Source organism: Esox lucius, chromosome 25, assembly GCF_011004845.1.
Source record: "Esox lucius isolate fEsoLuc1 chromosome 25, fEsoLuc1.pri, whole genome shotgun sequence".
Lineage (NCBI taxonomy): Eukaryota > Metazoa > Chordata > Actinopteri > Esociformes > Esocidae > Esox > Esox lucius.
In genome coordinates this window covers 13816869-13833035 of record NC_047593.1, presented here as the reverse complement: position 1 = coordinate 13833035, position 16167 = coordinate 13816869, and the positions used below count along the sequence as shown (strand labels likewise).

Sequence of the window (16167 nt, the reverse complement as noted above, 5' to 3'; positions counted from 1 at the left end):
AATGGGAAAGGTCTTGGTGCCTGATTGGTGCATTAGACTAAGCCAACAACCATGACTGAGCTCACAGGTGGCCGACCTACCAGAACAAAACACTAGAACGTGACCTGATAAGCCAGCCTTGTCTGATGTTACACCTGTCCACCCGGAGCTCGAGCTCCTTGACAGAAAGCAATTTTTGTAGTGCAACACATTTTTGATTGGATTTAGATTTAGGCTGTGCCACTGAAGGACATTTTATTCCTAAGCCACTTCACTGTAGACACTGCATTTAGGCCAAATGTTACGTGTTAATTTAGTCAGACTTCAGAAATGTTTTCCCACAAACATTTTACTGGGCTGTATACTTTCTATAGACAATGTATGGTATAGAAATTATAATGCTGTAAGCCAAGCCATAGAATTCCATGTAATGCGGTAACCAGCTGTGAAGATGTTTTTACTTTAGTGATATACAGTGCCAAGAAAAAAGTATTTGCTCCCTGTCTGATTTCCTTCATTTTGTTACACAGTGTTATCAGAATCTTAATCACAGTCTGCTAAATGACTAACCTGTAAACTGTAGGGAAAAAAACTGCTCAATAAATATAATTTCTTGATTAGCGATGTAGAGGAATTTGGCCCCACTCCACGGGGGAATCACTGGGGCGTTCGCCCACCCATCCAGAATATCCATCCTAAACGACGCCTGAGAAAAGAACACAGTATTACCAAGGAGCCTTCACACCCGTTCCTTGTGTAATTTGCTTCTTATATACACAGGACTAGAAAACCTGAAACGGGCAGGACAGCTTTGCGTTGGTAAAACTTTTTGAGTATGAAGTGCTCGTTTTAGGTCCTGTCACAACATGTCAACAGGGTTAAAAGGTAGACCTCTATTTTGACTAAGCCATTCCAAATCTTTCAATTTCTTGTTCCTCAACAATTCTGATGAAGAATGTTTCGGAGCGTTGTCTTCCTTTATTGGTATGCAAAAGCATGCGTATAAAGCATATATAAGCATGCGTGAGACTGACTGATGAATGCGTGCAAACTTAAAGGCGTGCCCGCATGACCAAAACGTGTACCAAAACATGTTCTCCCACTAACCTCAACTATGATATACATCTGAGGACTGCCTGGGGGAGAATTTGAAATTCCATATCCTTTGGCATATCTTTATATGGACCTGGGTGACTTTCTATCATTGAAGGAACCGTGAATTCTCTGTATGAAATAATTTTACAGGAAAATGTCAGGCTATCCGTCCATTAGCTGAAACACCGTTGGGTCCTTTCAATTTGGACCAATTATATGTAGAAAATATGCTTAAATGTGTACGTTTTATATAACTGCTGTATCCTTTTGTCAAGGACAGATTTCCTGAAACCAAGGTATTTGTGGTTTGGTACATTACAATGTGAAAAATCTGAATTCTCTCGATAAAAAATATTTTCACTTAAACAATGTGTTTCAAATGTGAAATATCAACAGCAATTTAACAGTAAGCCTGGTTACTTCAGTGTGTTTTTAATCCTTTTTCAAAATGTTATGAAAATAAAAGACATGCATATGAAGTGATTGGTGAGGTAAGTGAAGCGTTTACCTTCTACCTTACCTTTCCCGTTATGAAACAGTGTTTATACATAGCATACACACATAACAGGCGAACAAAAAAATGCCCTCTTCCAAGTCATGCACACACACTCCTCCCGAAAGTGCCATCGTCATTACGTGACAAGGAGTCCCATCTTGTGTGTACACTCAAGAGGGACGTGATGTCGTGAGAGGGCTGTCCGTGTCTCAAAGTGTCTTCTCACGCTCCTTAATGATTATTAGCGCTGATTTTACTTCCACCATCCTTTATGTTTCCGCTCCTGTAGTCCTGAAGAAACAGATGAGGTGAATTCCTAAACATGGTGTTGTTAGAGTACTAAACCTGAGGGCAGCATAATTGTGCCCCTTGACGTTACTGAAAGGTTTATTGGTTTGACAATATGTGAGTGGGCTGAAGGCATGTCTTAGACAGCCTATGTATTTGTTGAAATGTGGTATATGAAGTTATTGTGTTTTCATATTACTGTGAAATAATAACAGCATTCGTCCACTCTAAACCGGGTCTGCTCAATCCTGTTCTAGTTTTCTCTCCCCGACCCCAATCGAACACACCTGATTCTAATAATTAGCTGGATGTAAAGCTAAGACATGTCAGTTACGACTGGTGTTGGACTTAACAGGTAGATCTCCAGGAACAGGTCAAAACTATTCGGGAGCAGCCTCGCTTCCATAAACCTATTTTCCTCTTCTGTCAATTAGGTACAAATGCCGCCGCAAGACAGTGTATGTAGTGTACATACAAGAAAACATGTTTTCACGGATTTTTAATGCAACATTATTGTTCTATTTATGGGTCGTCTAAATATAGGAAACAAATAGAAAACAATCTTGCAATTAAAAATAAAGACGTGATTCTGGCTCAATACTGTCAACAATAGTGCTCGAAGTTGCCGTCTGTTGTAGGTATTACAATGAATGTACCTCAGTTACTATCAATCAAGCATTTTATCAACTCCGCAAAAAAAGCGCATTTTCTTAAAAACTAACAATTAATTGTAATAATGGCCAGAGGAATTTATGCATGCTGGTGTGATAAGCCATCTTTCAAATGTTTTGCTCTGGAGTTGGAATTTTCTGTTTGTACAGCCTTCTGAGTGATTGTTAATGAAGACACCGACCTATAGGATGAACCTCTCCTTGTTTTCACATGACCTGGTTGAATCATTCATGCAGGAGCTTAGGAGGTGCCCAACTACCCATGCTGTCAAAGCAACTCTACCCAACACCCGTAGTATATATTCATTGGCCACAGCGGCTCTGAAGAAGACTCCTGTCTGGGTTTGTGCAGAAGACGAGATTGGAGAGGATTTACGCAAAACCCAGAGCAACTGCAGCAATTTTGAAGTTTCCAGGAGGGTATGTACCCGTTTTGCACGAGCTTTGAAGTACTGTAGCCTATACATTTTCGGATCCATGTTTGAATTTATAATCTGAACGCTATGCTAACGATGATGGGATCCTCGTGCATGCTATTGTTACGTCATGTAGTGCGAGTAGCTAGCTGTGATATCCAAATACAGCGGACGGTTTTTATCTTTAATACCTTTTTACGCTAAAATTGAGAATATAGAGATTCTGGTCGCTGACCGCAAATGTTATTTTTCAAGGCATTTAGGAAGTTCAGGCTGGATTGTCTTATCAAGCTGACACAACTTCAAACAATATTCATCCTTGTAAAGCACCGGGCACAGTTGTACAAATTATGGCTACCCATTCATAAATTATAATTCCAAAAAGCCCGTGAAAGTTCAAGGGACAAATGTGTCGGTGTTTTCTTACTTTTTGGATGTGTTGTTTATTATAACAGCACTTATGGCTTCTCACTAAGAAGTGCGCGCCATTGTAATTAAAACATAAAACAATATGGTAGTAGCCAAGCATATGACTTGATTTGTAGCAATTAAGAACGGATGGGGACGAGATATGGTGAACATATGAAAAGTCAACTAAACCCACAGTCACAGGCCTGCTAGTGGGTTTACTTTAGGATACAGCTTTCCAGTATCTATACATTCCTGTATGGATTATTCACTCATTAGTTTTATTTGACTTCAACAAGCGCGTTAGTTACAGAGGGGAAGTATTGGGCTGGTGCATGGACTTGACATGGGTGAGCATATAGAAATGCATGTTTCATAACCCCTTGCGTTCCTGATGTGTGTTTACGAGGTCTCATTTTATCGCTGTCAGTCACGCTATCAGATACACCTGGGGTTTAATGTTGACATTTGTTAACAAGTGTCAACACTTGTATTTATAGACTCACTTCGACTTTAGGTGCTTCTTCCTTCTTTCTCTACAGCTTTATTCTTTCCTTTTTCTAGATGTACGCCTACCATTCCGCCACAGAGATCCCATGACACTGATTTGGACTGATAATTGGACCGTAATTAAATGTGTACAGATACTCGGTCTGATGCAAACCATGAACAATATGCCCAATGTTTCCTCTTTTACCTCTTTTTGCATCTAAATGTGTTACGTAATCATAGATGGGATCCACGCGCTCTTCCTCAACTGATTTTGGTAACTCTCTGAAGTTTGTCTCTTTGTTGCTCCCTTACAGTGTGTCAGATACTGCTCATACTGCTGTTGTCCTTAAAGCATAATTATCAAAAGGGGTGGTTTGAGGCCAAAATATTGATTGGCTGACAACCGTTTTGTCAGATTATGTACCATGTGAGCAACCAAAAATACACCAATTGCATTGGTAACCAGTTTATTTAATTAATAAGGCACCTCAGGGGTTTGTGGTATATTGCAAAAATGCCATGGGTAACGACTTTATCTAGGCAACAGCCTTAGCTGTGGTATATTGGTCAGATACCACATTACCATGTGCTATATTGCTTAAAATAAGCACATTTAATTTGAAAATCTGTCCTGCTTTTCAGTCATCCTAAATTGCACTCTAAATTTTACTTTCAATTAAATGACAAACAGTTGGGCAACTCTTTGGACCTGAAAATAAACACAGAAAACCTCGCTTCTGTGTCCAACAGATCCAATTGTCAAATCTCCACAGTCTCACCCCTGCAGAGGATGACCGACAGAGCCAATCACATCAGCGTAACGATGACTGAGGACCTCGCGTCCACCAATGGGACACCCCGGACCAAGGTCCTGACCACACGCAGCACCACGACAGAGCAAAACAAGCGTCAGCAGCCCCGCGGCTCCACGGTCAGCTTTCACAATATCCAGTATGAGGTAAAGCTCAAGGCCGGGACCGCCTGCAAGAAGAGCCCTGTCAAGGAGATCCTGGTGGACCTGAGGTGAGTGCAGTTGGTGCGCGCGCGCACCTGTAAACGTGCACAGACCTCATGTATGTCATGTATTGTCTAAAGAAACATCCAACTTCAAGCATGCCCAAACGCTCACTCGGATGCGTTGCTTATTCAATAGTAGACCTTAAGTACGTTTGATCACATGCACAAGTATGCATTGACCTGTACAGACGCGCAAACGCACACGCATATGCTGAAACACTAATGGTCCTTAAGTGAGTGTATAAAAATGGTGCGTGTGCGTGTGTGTACTACTAAAAAGTAATAATGTAAATCCATCGCCTTGAGTATATCTGCCCCCCACCTCTGCCAAACCAGTGAATTAAGAGTGTGGACCAGTTTGGAACGCTTGTAGGTGGAAGAAAAGGCGTTGTCTTTCCAATGATTGTAAAACGTTTGTCGCATGCGTGTGTCCGAGAGGGTGAAAGCGAGACAAAACTAGAGTTATTAACGCAAGGTGCCAAAACAAACCAGGCTTGCTGTTGGAGATGAGGCCTAACATACTCAGACCACAATGAACAATAGTGCAGTGAAACTTTTGAATGACCCCCCCCCCCCCCCAGTATACTTGACATTTCTGATGTACTTTCCCAGGGAAGAATGCATAATTATACACAGGTTTTGGGCCATTTCCCCTTAGTGTTAATTATATGATATTAAGCATGGTTTCTTGCGTATAATCTCTCTAATTCACTGCTGCACAGGCTGCCAGGGAACAGAGTGAACTGCTGTCACGTGACTCTAATCTACAAGTCTTTAGAATTCTGCTTGATAATTATATTTTACATTAGAATTGATTTTTTTATACCAGTTGGGTAGCTTTTTTTAATCTTTGATTTTGTTTTGAAATGTTAAACAATTTATTTTATTTTCAGATTAAAGGTCTTGCAGTTGCCGGACTGATTGTACTGTTGGAATCTGTTATATTTGAGAATATTATATTAATTTGAGAAATAAATAGCCTCCTTTTCATTCATTCATACATTCATACTTGTGATTCTTCTATATGACTGTGGTCTGGGACATTTGTTTACATACCTAAAAAGCATTAGCCCTTGTTGACATTTCAAACTCGCTGTACTGGTATGATCGCTTTTGCTACATGTGAATGGTTTCATCAGATGGGGCAGGTTGATTTATTTTGTAAACGGAAGATGGCGTGCAGATATGGCAGTGGGTGAATCAGATATCTGACTGATGGGACTGAACCCGTTCTGACTGATGGGACTGAACCCGTTCTGACTGATGGGACTGAACCCGGTCTGACTGATGGGACTGAACCCGGTCTGACTGATGGGACTGAACCCGGTCTGACTGATGGGACTGAACCCGGTCTGACTGATGGGACTGAACCCGGTCTGACTGATGGGACTGAACCGTATGGGCTACAAATAAATTACCACCTCAGTGACATTATTTGGAATGGAAATAGGAACACAGTCAAATCTTTGTCTAAAGTCAATAGACATGGAATATATTGCAAATATATTGCAATATATTGTTATTGCAAGAAAGACATCTTGAAAATTTGTGATAAAGTACATTTCTTATCTATTTTGCTTTATAAAATACTAAAGAATGTATAGGAATGAGCACTGTAGGACAATATGGGTTTTAAAATCAATTCAAATACATATTATAAACATTAAAACTATTGTTTATATTTGCTTACTGTAGTACTATATGGACATTTATGATGGTGTATATAAGAAATCTGAAGTGCATCACCTTTATTGATTGTAGCATTGAATTAACTTAGTCTGTGACTACAAAATTCACAATTTAATTTTTTTTGAAAATTCACATTTTCTATTCTAAACTGTATACTTGGACAGAATGACAATATTCATCTCCAAATCATGTTTAGATAATTAATTGAATGATGCTTTAAAACATATATATATACACACACACACACACACACACACACACACACACACACACACACACACACACAGAAAATTTAGCTGGAGGTGTTATTGCAAGAAAGACTTCAAACATGATACAGTTGAAGCAATACTTTAAAGATGAGTGTGGGGGATTTCCTCTCCATGTAAGAAACTGATGGACAGTTACAGGAAAGTGATAAGTGAAATTCTTTCAGCCAAAAGAGGCGACCGCAGCTTGGGATGTGTGCACTTTAGAGCCATGACTAACTAGTTGGTTGTTATCCTCACATGGTTTTTTGGGTAGGCGTGTGGAATGTTTCAGTGTAAATCCTCAAGTTGACTATTGATTTAGAAGACACTCTTAAGTCTTACATCAGCTTGTAGGGATAGGTGGCTTGTTCAAGGGCACAGTGACATTTTTACCTTGTCAGAGCAGGGATTCAACCCAGGAACCCTCTGGTTACTGCCACTGACCTACTGCCATTATATAGGTACCTGATGTTTGTGTCATTGTCTTGCAGTGGCATCATGAGACCAGGTCTAAATGCCATTCTTGGACCCACTGGTAGTGGAAAGTCCTCGTGAGTATTGCATTAAGGAGAAATCTGCCTTATATTGGTATTTCAGTAGTTTTTTTTACATCGCTTAGAGGCACTAAAGTGTTTGCTTACAGATATCAGTTCCACAGGTTGTCATGATTGTTGTTCCAACTTTGTGGTTAGGTTCCTGGATGTTCTAGCAGCCAGGAAGGACCCATCCGGTCTCTCAGGGGAGGTGCTGATTGATGGAGCACCACAACCGCCCAACTTCAAGTGCCTCTCTGGCTACGTTGTTCAGGTCTGTCAGTTTAGTTAATTTTATGTACCCCTTTTTTATTTATATTTTTTTACCGCCTATTTCTCCCCCATGCCCTTTCATGCCCAATGATATTTCAGCTTTGTCTCGCATTAACTCCCAATGGAATCGAGAGAGTCAAAGATCAGAATACTAACATGTAACCGATGAAACGGAACAAGGAGTACACCACAAAAACACAAACTCTAGGGGTCCTTCGGCACAGAAAAACCTCTTCTCACCTTCATTTCTCCTCATTTGACCCCACCGTCACCTTAACCAGTGACCTCTGACCTCTCTGGGACTCACCAGGATGATGTGGTGATGGGCACCCTGACAGTGAGGGAGAACCTGCGATTCTCTGCAGCGCTGCGTCTGCCCGGCACTGTGACCCCGAAGGAGAAGGAGGCAAGAGTCAACCACCTCATCATGGAGCTGGGCCTCACGAAGGTGGCTGACGCTAAGGTACGTTGACACACACACACACACAGGTCAGTTCTGAACTGCTCTTCAATTTCTATTATTGAAAAAAAGTAGCGTTATAGAAATGTAAGCACATTATCGACAGGAAATATAATTTCATTTAATAAAACTGTTTGCAGAACATGCTGTTTAACAAAAAAAATATAGAAAATCCATGACGTTTTTTTTTATGTTAGGAAAATAAATGTCCAAGAAAATAATTGGCTCAAACTGTGATATACCTTGGAAGGTAGCCTTCTCACATTTCATAACACAGAAACATTTTGTCTGGCATCTTTGAGATGTGGTAGAACAATTATTTACAAGGTTCAAAGTGAACTTCCTGTTGGGTTGTGGCCAATTCATTGTTCGAAAGAAATTCAGAACCAACACCAACCCTGGTAAAGAGAACGGAAACGTTGGCCATGTTCCCAGGTTGGCACTCCGATGATCCGGGGGATCTCTGGAGGGGAGAGGAAGAGAACCAACATCGGCATGGAGCTCATCATTGACCCCTCTGTTCTGTTCCTGGATGAACCCACCACAGGCCTGGACGCTAGCACCGCCAACTCTGTCCTGCTGCTGCTCAAAAAGTATAAGCACCAAAAATCCAAAAAGGCCCCACATAAATGTTTTACTTTAAACACCTTCATATAAGGAGGGTGTAGTGTTATTGTAACCTAGGTTTCAGATTTGTTGCTTTTCTGATTGTTTTTTTTGTTTCATTTGGACAAGAAGTCCTCTGAAATTTCTTGCCGTTGTTGGCTCTCCTGTTAATGTCTCCTTAAGGATGGCCAATCACGGACGCACCATTATCATGTCTATCCACCAACCGCGTTACTCCATCTACCGGCTGTTTGACAGCCTGACTCTGCTGGTCGGTGGTAAACAGGTGTACCATGGACCAGCCCAGAATGCACTGGACTATTTTTCCAACATAGGTAAACTTTGTTATCCATATGATCAGTGTTAAACACCAAGTATATGAGTCTGACATTGTTCTTTAGTCTCTTTACGTAAATGGATCGATAAAACAGGAATCCTGAACAGGACGGAGAACAATGAAGGATGATTAATTGCGAGAGATTGCTGATCCGTACGTTTTGTGTCTTTAGGTTATGTTTGCGAGGCACACAACAATCCAGCTGACTTCTTCCTTGACGTTATCAATGGAGACTCAACCGCCTCGGGAATGAACAAGATCCAGCGCGAAGGTATCTCACACACACACACACACACTTTTATCCACTCACTCACAGTGCACAAGTTCAAGGCTCTCAAGCACCTAAAAGATGCCTTAACGTCCTGGCAGGAAAAAGGGTCATCAGCGCTCTAACGCAAACACCGCCTGACCCAGGTCTGTGCGATTAGTACTCCGAGTGGCTTAGGGCAGCTCAGACTGGGACGTTGGAGGGAGCAGACGGCCAGGGGCCACAGTCTGAGGTCCAGCTTGTCAGACAGCCCCTAGTAATCCATCAGCATGGTCACCGGTCTCCCTCTAGCAGCTACATGAGAAAAACCCTCTGATCTGTACTGGTACATTCGGGGATGTTTGGCTTTGACGGGCTAATGCTAATTTGACGGGCTAATGCTATTAGTGACTTGCATACACAATTGGTGTGCATTGTGGAAGGAACCATTTTGGTACACTGGGAGTCATTGGCCCGGATCTCTGACAGGACGTGAGCATGCGGTCCGGGTCTTTTAAGGTCCTGTTTACGTTACGCTACATTATCCGAGACGCCTCGAAGAAGACTCGATGCAATATTATTTTATATGAACTTGCTGATACCAATATTTTGAGATGTGTGCCTCGTTTTCGACTTAAGTTTTGCAAATGTGAAGACATTTTTCCTGAACTGTATCAAGTTTCTTTGCAGTGACCACTGAGTGTTCGATTTTCCCTTGATTCATGGCCACAATCCTGCGTGGTTACATCTCCAGCAGGCCGGTGTAAATCCAAACTCTATGGAAAGGATAAAGCAAACTACGATCGGCCAGCTCTTAGATTGGAAATTGTTATTGTTGGAAAAAATAATTGTTGAGGAAATACAGTATCTCACAAAAGTGAGTACACCCCTCACATTTTTGTAAATGTTTGATTATATCCTTTCATGTGACAACACTGAAGAAATGACACTTCGCTACAATGTACTCACTTTTGTTGCCAGCGGTTTAGACATTAATGGCTGTTTGTTGTCTTATTTTGAGGGGACAGAAAATGTACACTGTTATACAAGCTGTACACTCACTACTTAACATTGTAGCAAAGTGTCATTTCTTCAGTGTTGTCACATGAACAGATATAATCAAACATTTACAAAAATGTGAGGCGTGTACTCACTTTTGTGAGATACTGTATATCTCCAGATTTCTAAAGGCACAATATGTACCTACAGTGCACAATCTGTTTTAATAATAAAGATGTCACCCTTCGGATGGCACTGCAAATCATTTCATAAGTAGTATTCAAAGCCAGTTCCACAAATTTTACCTTACTCCCTGATTTAGATGTTTACAATGGAAAAATTTAGTGGACCTGGCTTCAAGGGCCAGATTGAAATACCACTGCTTTACACGAAACATGGCTTGTTTTCCACTGAAACTAGAATTTTAAGGACCAGAAACTGAAGTTATCTTTATTCATTTTTTTGTCTTTTGTTTGGATGTGTACTGACTGTGGCGATAACTCTCGCCCCCTCCTAGATATTGACATTGAGGAGCCGAGCAGCTCCAGGCAGAGCATCGAGGAGCACCTTTTGCAGGAGTACAGGAACTGCTCTTACTTTAGGGAGACCCACGCTGAGCTGGAGAGGATCACCCAAGGGAAGCAGTACACCAGCAGGCCCAGGTCCCGGACCATCACCTACAACAGCTCCTTCTTCCACCAGCTCAACTGGGTTCTGGGCAGAACCTTCCGGAATCTTGCCCTGAACCCCCAGACCTCCGTGGCACAGGTTAGACCGGAGGATACGTCCAGGCTAAATCTGCCGGTGCAGAAGTTTATAAGTCACGATGTTTAGATCCGTGATGATCACAATTCAAACAACGGCCTCTATGGAGGCGGTTTTATTAAATGCTCAATCGGATTGTGGACAGTATAATTGTCCATGGGCCCCCAATTTGAGACCCCACTTAATTGTCAGTTGCACCCATCGATTAACTCAAGGGCTCAAAGATTCAAGGAAAATCCACCAAAGGTCTCACCATTTAGGAATAGATTAACTTTTTCTGGAGTTAAACGCTTAAGACATGTTGTACCAATATCACCTAAACTCTCGGACTAAAAGGGTAAAGGGCAAAGCGTTTAGCTTTATGCTTCTAACGCTAACAACCGTGTGGCTGGACTTACCTTCTGAGCAAGCGATTTGAGAGTAACCGCTGTAATTCTCTCCACCTCCCAACAATCTCCTTTCGTTCTGACCACTCATTAGCCACCCATGGCAACAAAATGCTATCCGAAGTCCCTCACTTTAAGAATTAATAACAGCTAATCTGCCCGTGTAGTAAATTGACTATAATCCTAGTCTAAAGTCTGGATCTTAAAGGCTGGAGATCTTGCTAATCAGCTTTGGTGACTGTTGTGACCCTGCCGTTGCCTCTCAGGGGCCTGGATCTGAAGTGATATCATATCTGCCCCCCCCCATCACATGATGGCATCATGACCTGTGCTGGGCTTCCACATGAGGCCCCGGGGGAATTAAGTGAGAGAGGCTCAACCTTATTAGCTTCTCCTCTCACCCTGGGAACTGCGCCGGGCTGGTTAGACCTGTCGTAAGCTGTAAATCGTCAGGATTAAAATGTACGTCGCTCCGGATATTTCACCCTTTCTCTCGCTTATCTAACATCCTGCCATTTTCCTCTGGATTAAGTGGTACATGAATGAGGAGGGGGTTTCACTTGATGAGTGTGAAGAGAGCTGGTTTTGTGAGGTGTGTGCATGTTTGTCTGTTTGTATAGGGGGCTATTTATTGGTCAAACAATGTCGACATTGCTAATAAACTATTCATTAGGATTACTTTACAGTGCTAAAAGATCGAGTGTACATCCTATTAAGACCCTTGTCTTTGTCATAGTGTCATACCTACCATTTTGAGTCATGATGTTAAGAAGGGAAGTTATGATTGGCTGATTTGTTGGTCTGCACCTTGCTGCTAACCTCTCTGTTTCTCTTCTCTCCGGGCAGCTGGGGGTCACAGTTTTCCTGGCTCTCATCGTGGGTGCTATTTTCTTTCGGGTTAAGGACGACCAGAGTGGAATCCAGAACAGGTAGGAGAGCCTATTTGTGTCACGACATCAGCTCAAATATATGACGATGGGATACAACGACTGAATCTGAATATATTTGATAATGAAGTTGGTTACCTAAAATGTCCTGTAATTCACAAAAGAACGTTCGTCCACTCAATGATACTGAACAATGATCTTTACTCTTCCAGGTAATCTGATTTCAATTTGTCTGTAGACTGAAACTGATGGGTGTCTCGTGGCTCAGAACAATCAGTGTCTGCATTTACAGATTAGGTTCTTAAAGTAAATGAGTCTGCTTACCTCAGGGGTGAGGTGTTATAAGCAGAATAAAGCAGCCACGTATTAATCCGATTAGGTTAATCAGGATTTTGGCCATTATTTTATTTGTCCAGTTAGGTACAGCACGACTCCACTACCTGGGTCTCTAATGGAAAACACACGCATACACACACACTGAAACATTTGGCATTCATTTCAAGAGTTGTATAAAAGGGAAAATACCAGCTTGCTCAGTTTCACTCCCTGCAAGACTGGGTAGACAATACGGATTAAATGTCATTCATATTCAATTTATTTTGTATTTGGGGCATAGTGCTGGCTCAAGTCAGTCATTATGCAATTAATATCTGTCACTTTCTCCTTTTTCCTCTGTGAAAAAAGATCTGAAGGTTTAGATGAGGCATTTTTCCCCCCTCCAGGTTCTTATCATAAGCATTCTGTTGGGAACTGGGTGCCAACCTCGCATGCATACAGTGTTGTACTGTAAATCCAGTAATTTAGCAGCATTGTTTAATCGTTCTGATCGTGACCTGGCGTTTCTCCTCATTGTAGGATGGGTGCCCTTTTCTTCATCACCACCAACCAGTGTTTCAGCACGATGTCCGCTGCGGAGCTCTTCATCACGGAGAGGAAGCTGTTTGTGTACGCACTGTGGTAGTGACGCCACCATACACGGTTCAAATGCTGTTTATAAGTCCGAGGTTCCAGCCGAAGTTTGGCGCGAAATTGGCCCAGGGTGGATGGGTGGTCGTCGGGACAGGGCTGCCTTGGGTCGCCACGCTCTAGCGACTCCTTGTGGTGGACCCGGGGAATGTGTTTACGACCAGGGAGGGTGCCTGCGAAAACGTCCGGGTTCAGTGAGCAGTGTAAAAAGAAGCACAATTGGTTTGTGTGATTTCCATTGAGGAACACATCTCTGCCTGTAGAGAAACAAGGCCATAACCACAAATTGGACATCATAAAATTGGGAGGGTTAAGAATGTTTGTGTACATGTCAGTATGGAATGGACCGGAATGCATTTCACTTAGTGCTGTTTGATAAGAGCTCTGTACTTGTAATTATCAACTAGTATTATCAGTATAAAATAGCCTAGATTGCAGCTTCAAGCTTTTTGAAAGTGTGTGTGATCAGGGCCGGCACTAGGCATAAGCGACATAAGCAATTGCTTAGGGCCCCCGGACTGCTAGGGGGCCCCAGACCACTAGTGAGCCAAGGACCACTAGGGGAGAGGGGTCCCCGAAATCCGATTTTGCTTAGGGCCTCCAAAAGGCTAGGGCTGGCACTGAGTGCGGTAATGTGGACATGTTGTTTTGGTTGCCTTCACAGCCATGAGTACATCAGTGGCTACTACAGAGTCTCTGTCTACTTCCTGTCCAAGATCCTCTCTGACATCATCACCCTGCGCACCATTCCCGCCATCATCTTCAGCTGTGTGGTCTACTTCATGATAGGTCAGTTGGCCTGTTTACAGTTGTGGAAATACTTCTTTTGGTAAAATTTTCTGCAAACCCAACATGGCATTTCACCCAAATAACATCATCTGACTGAAGTCAAGGGGTGAACAGATGCACAGTGAGGAGCAACTTACAAGGATAGAAGGGAAATTTCCTGAGAGAAAATCTGCTGCCCTACTACAAGGAAGCTAAAACTGGAAAGGAAACTCACCTTTTGGCGTAACAATGACCCAGAATGCACAGCCCAAAGGTTCAGCAGAGTCGCTAGAGAACGAACCGCTAAATCTGTTGAGTGGCCCAGTTGGAGCTCTTACCTCTGTCTGTCCAGCAGGTCTGAAAGCAACTCCAGCAGCCTTCTTCATCTTCATGTTCACAGTGACCCTGGTGGCCTACACGGCCACCGCCATGACCATGGCCATCTCCGCCGACCAGAGCGTGGTGGCATTGGCCAACATCTTCATGACCATCAGCTTTGTCTTCATGATGGTGAGTGAAGGGACGTTGGAGCTCTAGATAAGAGTGTCAATGGATTTGTCTAAATGTGACGGTCGGTGGTAATCAATTTCAACGCAGTACCAGTTATGGATTTAAACACATTTCCGTTGAGCTCTGTCTTAATAGTTTTGTTTGTGGAAGCTACATCACGACTAAACGGTACACAAGTATATGGCAGTGGGGAATGGCTGTCATCTTTGTAGCGTTTCATTATGCTAAACAAAAATATAATGATGTGGAAATAAGCTTTTTGTGTGTGGTTAATATTTCTGGGATCCCTTATTTTAGCACTTTGCAAGCAGTGTTTATATTTTTGCTCAGTAATAATGGTACAGAAGCTGTGGTTTTAGTTCATCAATGTCTGTGAATTTATATACCATCACGTGTGGCCAGATCTTCTCAGGTCTCCTGGTGAACCTTCCCAGTATAATGGCCTGGCTGGCCTGGCTCAAGTACTTCAGTATCCCTCGCTATGGCCTAGCGGTGAGAACCTCCGCCTGCTGCACACTCTCTCCATTGATCAACTTCTAGATTTGCTGCCCTGTTCTTCTAAGTGGTTTTAAATCTCCTTGTCCAGGCACTGGAGATCAATGAGTTTGTGGGGCTGCAGTTCTGTCAGAACGCCACTGTGAATGTTCCCGGGAGAATGTGAGTGACACAGAAACACACACTTTTGCACAGAAATAGTGATGCATTTTGTGATTTATACTGTCCACAAGAAATCTAGTCCATGATGCCATTTATTGCAAAGCTTGTGGTGGTACTGTGAACACCCCTTACTGAGGAAGACCTGGCAGTGCTGTAGGCCAGTGGTATTCAGATCTGCCTGTTGAAGCCAGTTCTACTCCATTTTATTCCATTGCAACCCGTTGTGGTCTACGTACATCACAGATTATCCAGCAAGGCACACTGTAGCAAAGCCGTTTGGTTCAACATGTTTATTGAAAACCCAAAGGGAACAGTATAATACGACTTTTAACCCCCCCCCCCCCCAAAAAAATAATACAATGTATTTCAGAAATGCCTTCAGAAATCCGGGAACCCTTCACTTTCTTACCTTATATCTAATTTATAATTGATTGCATTTTTTCCCCTCATAAATCTTAAAATATCCTGTAACTTAAAAGTGCCAATTTATTGAGAAAGAAAATCTGTATATCTCATTGCACGTAGGTGTTCAGACGCTTTGCCTTTTCATATTGGACACGTTTAGCGAAGTCTTTCATTACACTGTTCCTATATAACTTGAGCCTGAACATGGAATACCATGGGTCTGCTGTGATGAAAGTTTGGTCCTCTGTCATTCCAGGTGCACAGGGGAACAACAACTGGACTATCAAGGAATAGGTTACAGTACATGGGCCCTATGGCAGAATCACGTCGCCATGGCCATAATGACACTTATTTTTCTGATCATCGCCTATCTGAAGTTGAGGTTTATCAAGAAGTTCACATAGGTGTCTTACTTTGCCTTACTGTTCACTGTTCTGGTTACTAAGATGACAGAATGCCAGTTATTTCTCTAGACATGTTATACCACAAAGGGGTGCGCCTATGGTTTGCACTGAAACACATTAAAGGGATAGTTCAACCAAATTATGCATTTAGAGATCTACTTAATT

General features: G+C 42.3%; 1 protein-coding gene across 7 annotated transcripts; it reads left to right on the top strand.

The window, feature by feature from the left end:
* The first annotated feature begins 1718 nt into the window (after nt 1–1718).
* abcg2d (ATP-binding cassette, sub-family G (WHITE), member 2d) lies at nt 1719–16129 on the top strand. 7 transcript variants are annotated; one of them, XM_010888351.4, is made up of 17 exons: nt 1719–1878; nt 2767–2949; nt 4596–4868; nt 7291–7350; nt 7492–7606; nt 7916–8068; nt 8501–8658; nt 8855–9006; nt 9181–9279; nt 10772–11022; nt 12252–12334; nt 13148–13237; nt 13923–14047; nt 14379–14536; nt 14939–15028; nt 15123–15193; nt 15855–16129. In XM_010888351.4, exons 3-17 carry the CDS (start codon nt 4636–4638, stop codon nt 16000–16002), a joined length of 1986 nt encoding a protein of 661 aa, XP_010886653.2. In that variant the 5' UTR covers nt 1719–1878; nt 2767–2949; nt 4596–4635; the 3' UTR covers nt 16003–16129. The 7 variants fall into 7 exon arrangements, with proteins under 7 accessions (XP_010886653.2, XP_010886658.2, XP_010886657.2 ...); XM_010888356.3 differs by lacking the exon at nt 1719–1878 and adding an exon at nt 2183–2292 and having other exon boundaries at nt 4633–4868; XM_010888355.4 differs by lacking the exon at nt 1719–1878 and adding an exon at nt 2183–2292 and having other exon boundaries at nt 4619–4868.
* The last annotated feature ends 38 nt before the right edge of the window (nt 16130–16167 follow it).

Bases quoted from the DNA above. Each gene is read 5' to 3' on its own strand.
- abcg2d (XM_010888351.4), top strand. From the start codon at position 4,636: ATGACCGACAGAGCCAATCACATCAGCGTAACGATGACTGAGGACCTC. The intron at 7,351-7,491 runs GTGAGTATTGCA...CTTTGTGGTTAG, and splicing joins ACTGGTAGTGGAAAGTCCTC to GTTCCTGGATGTTCTAGCAG. The intron at 7,607-7,915 runs GTCTGTCAGTTT...GGGACTCACCAG, and splicing joins TCTCTGGCTACGTTGTTCAG to GATGATGTGGTGATGGGCAC.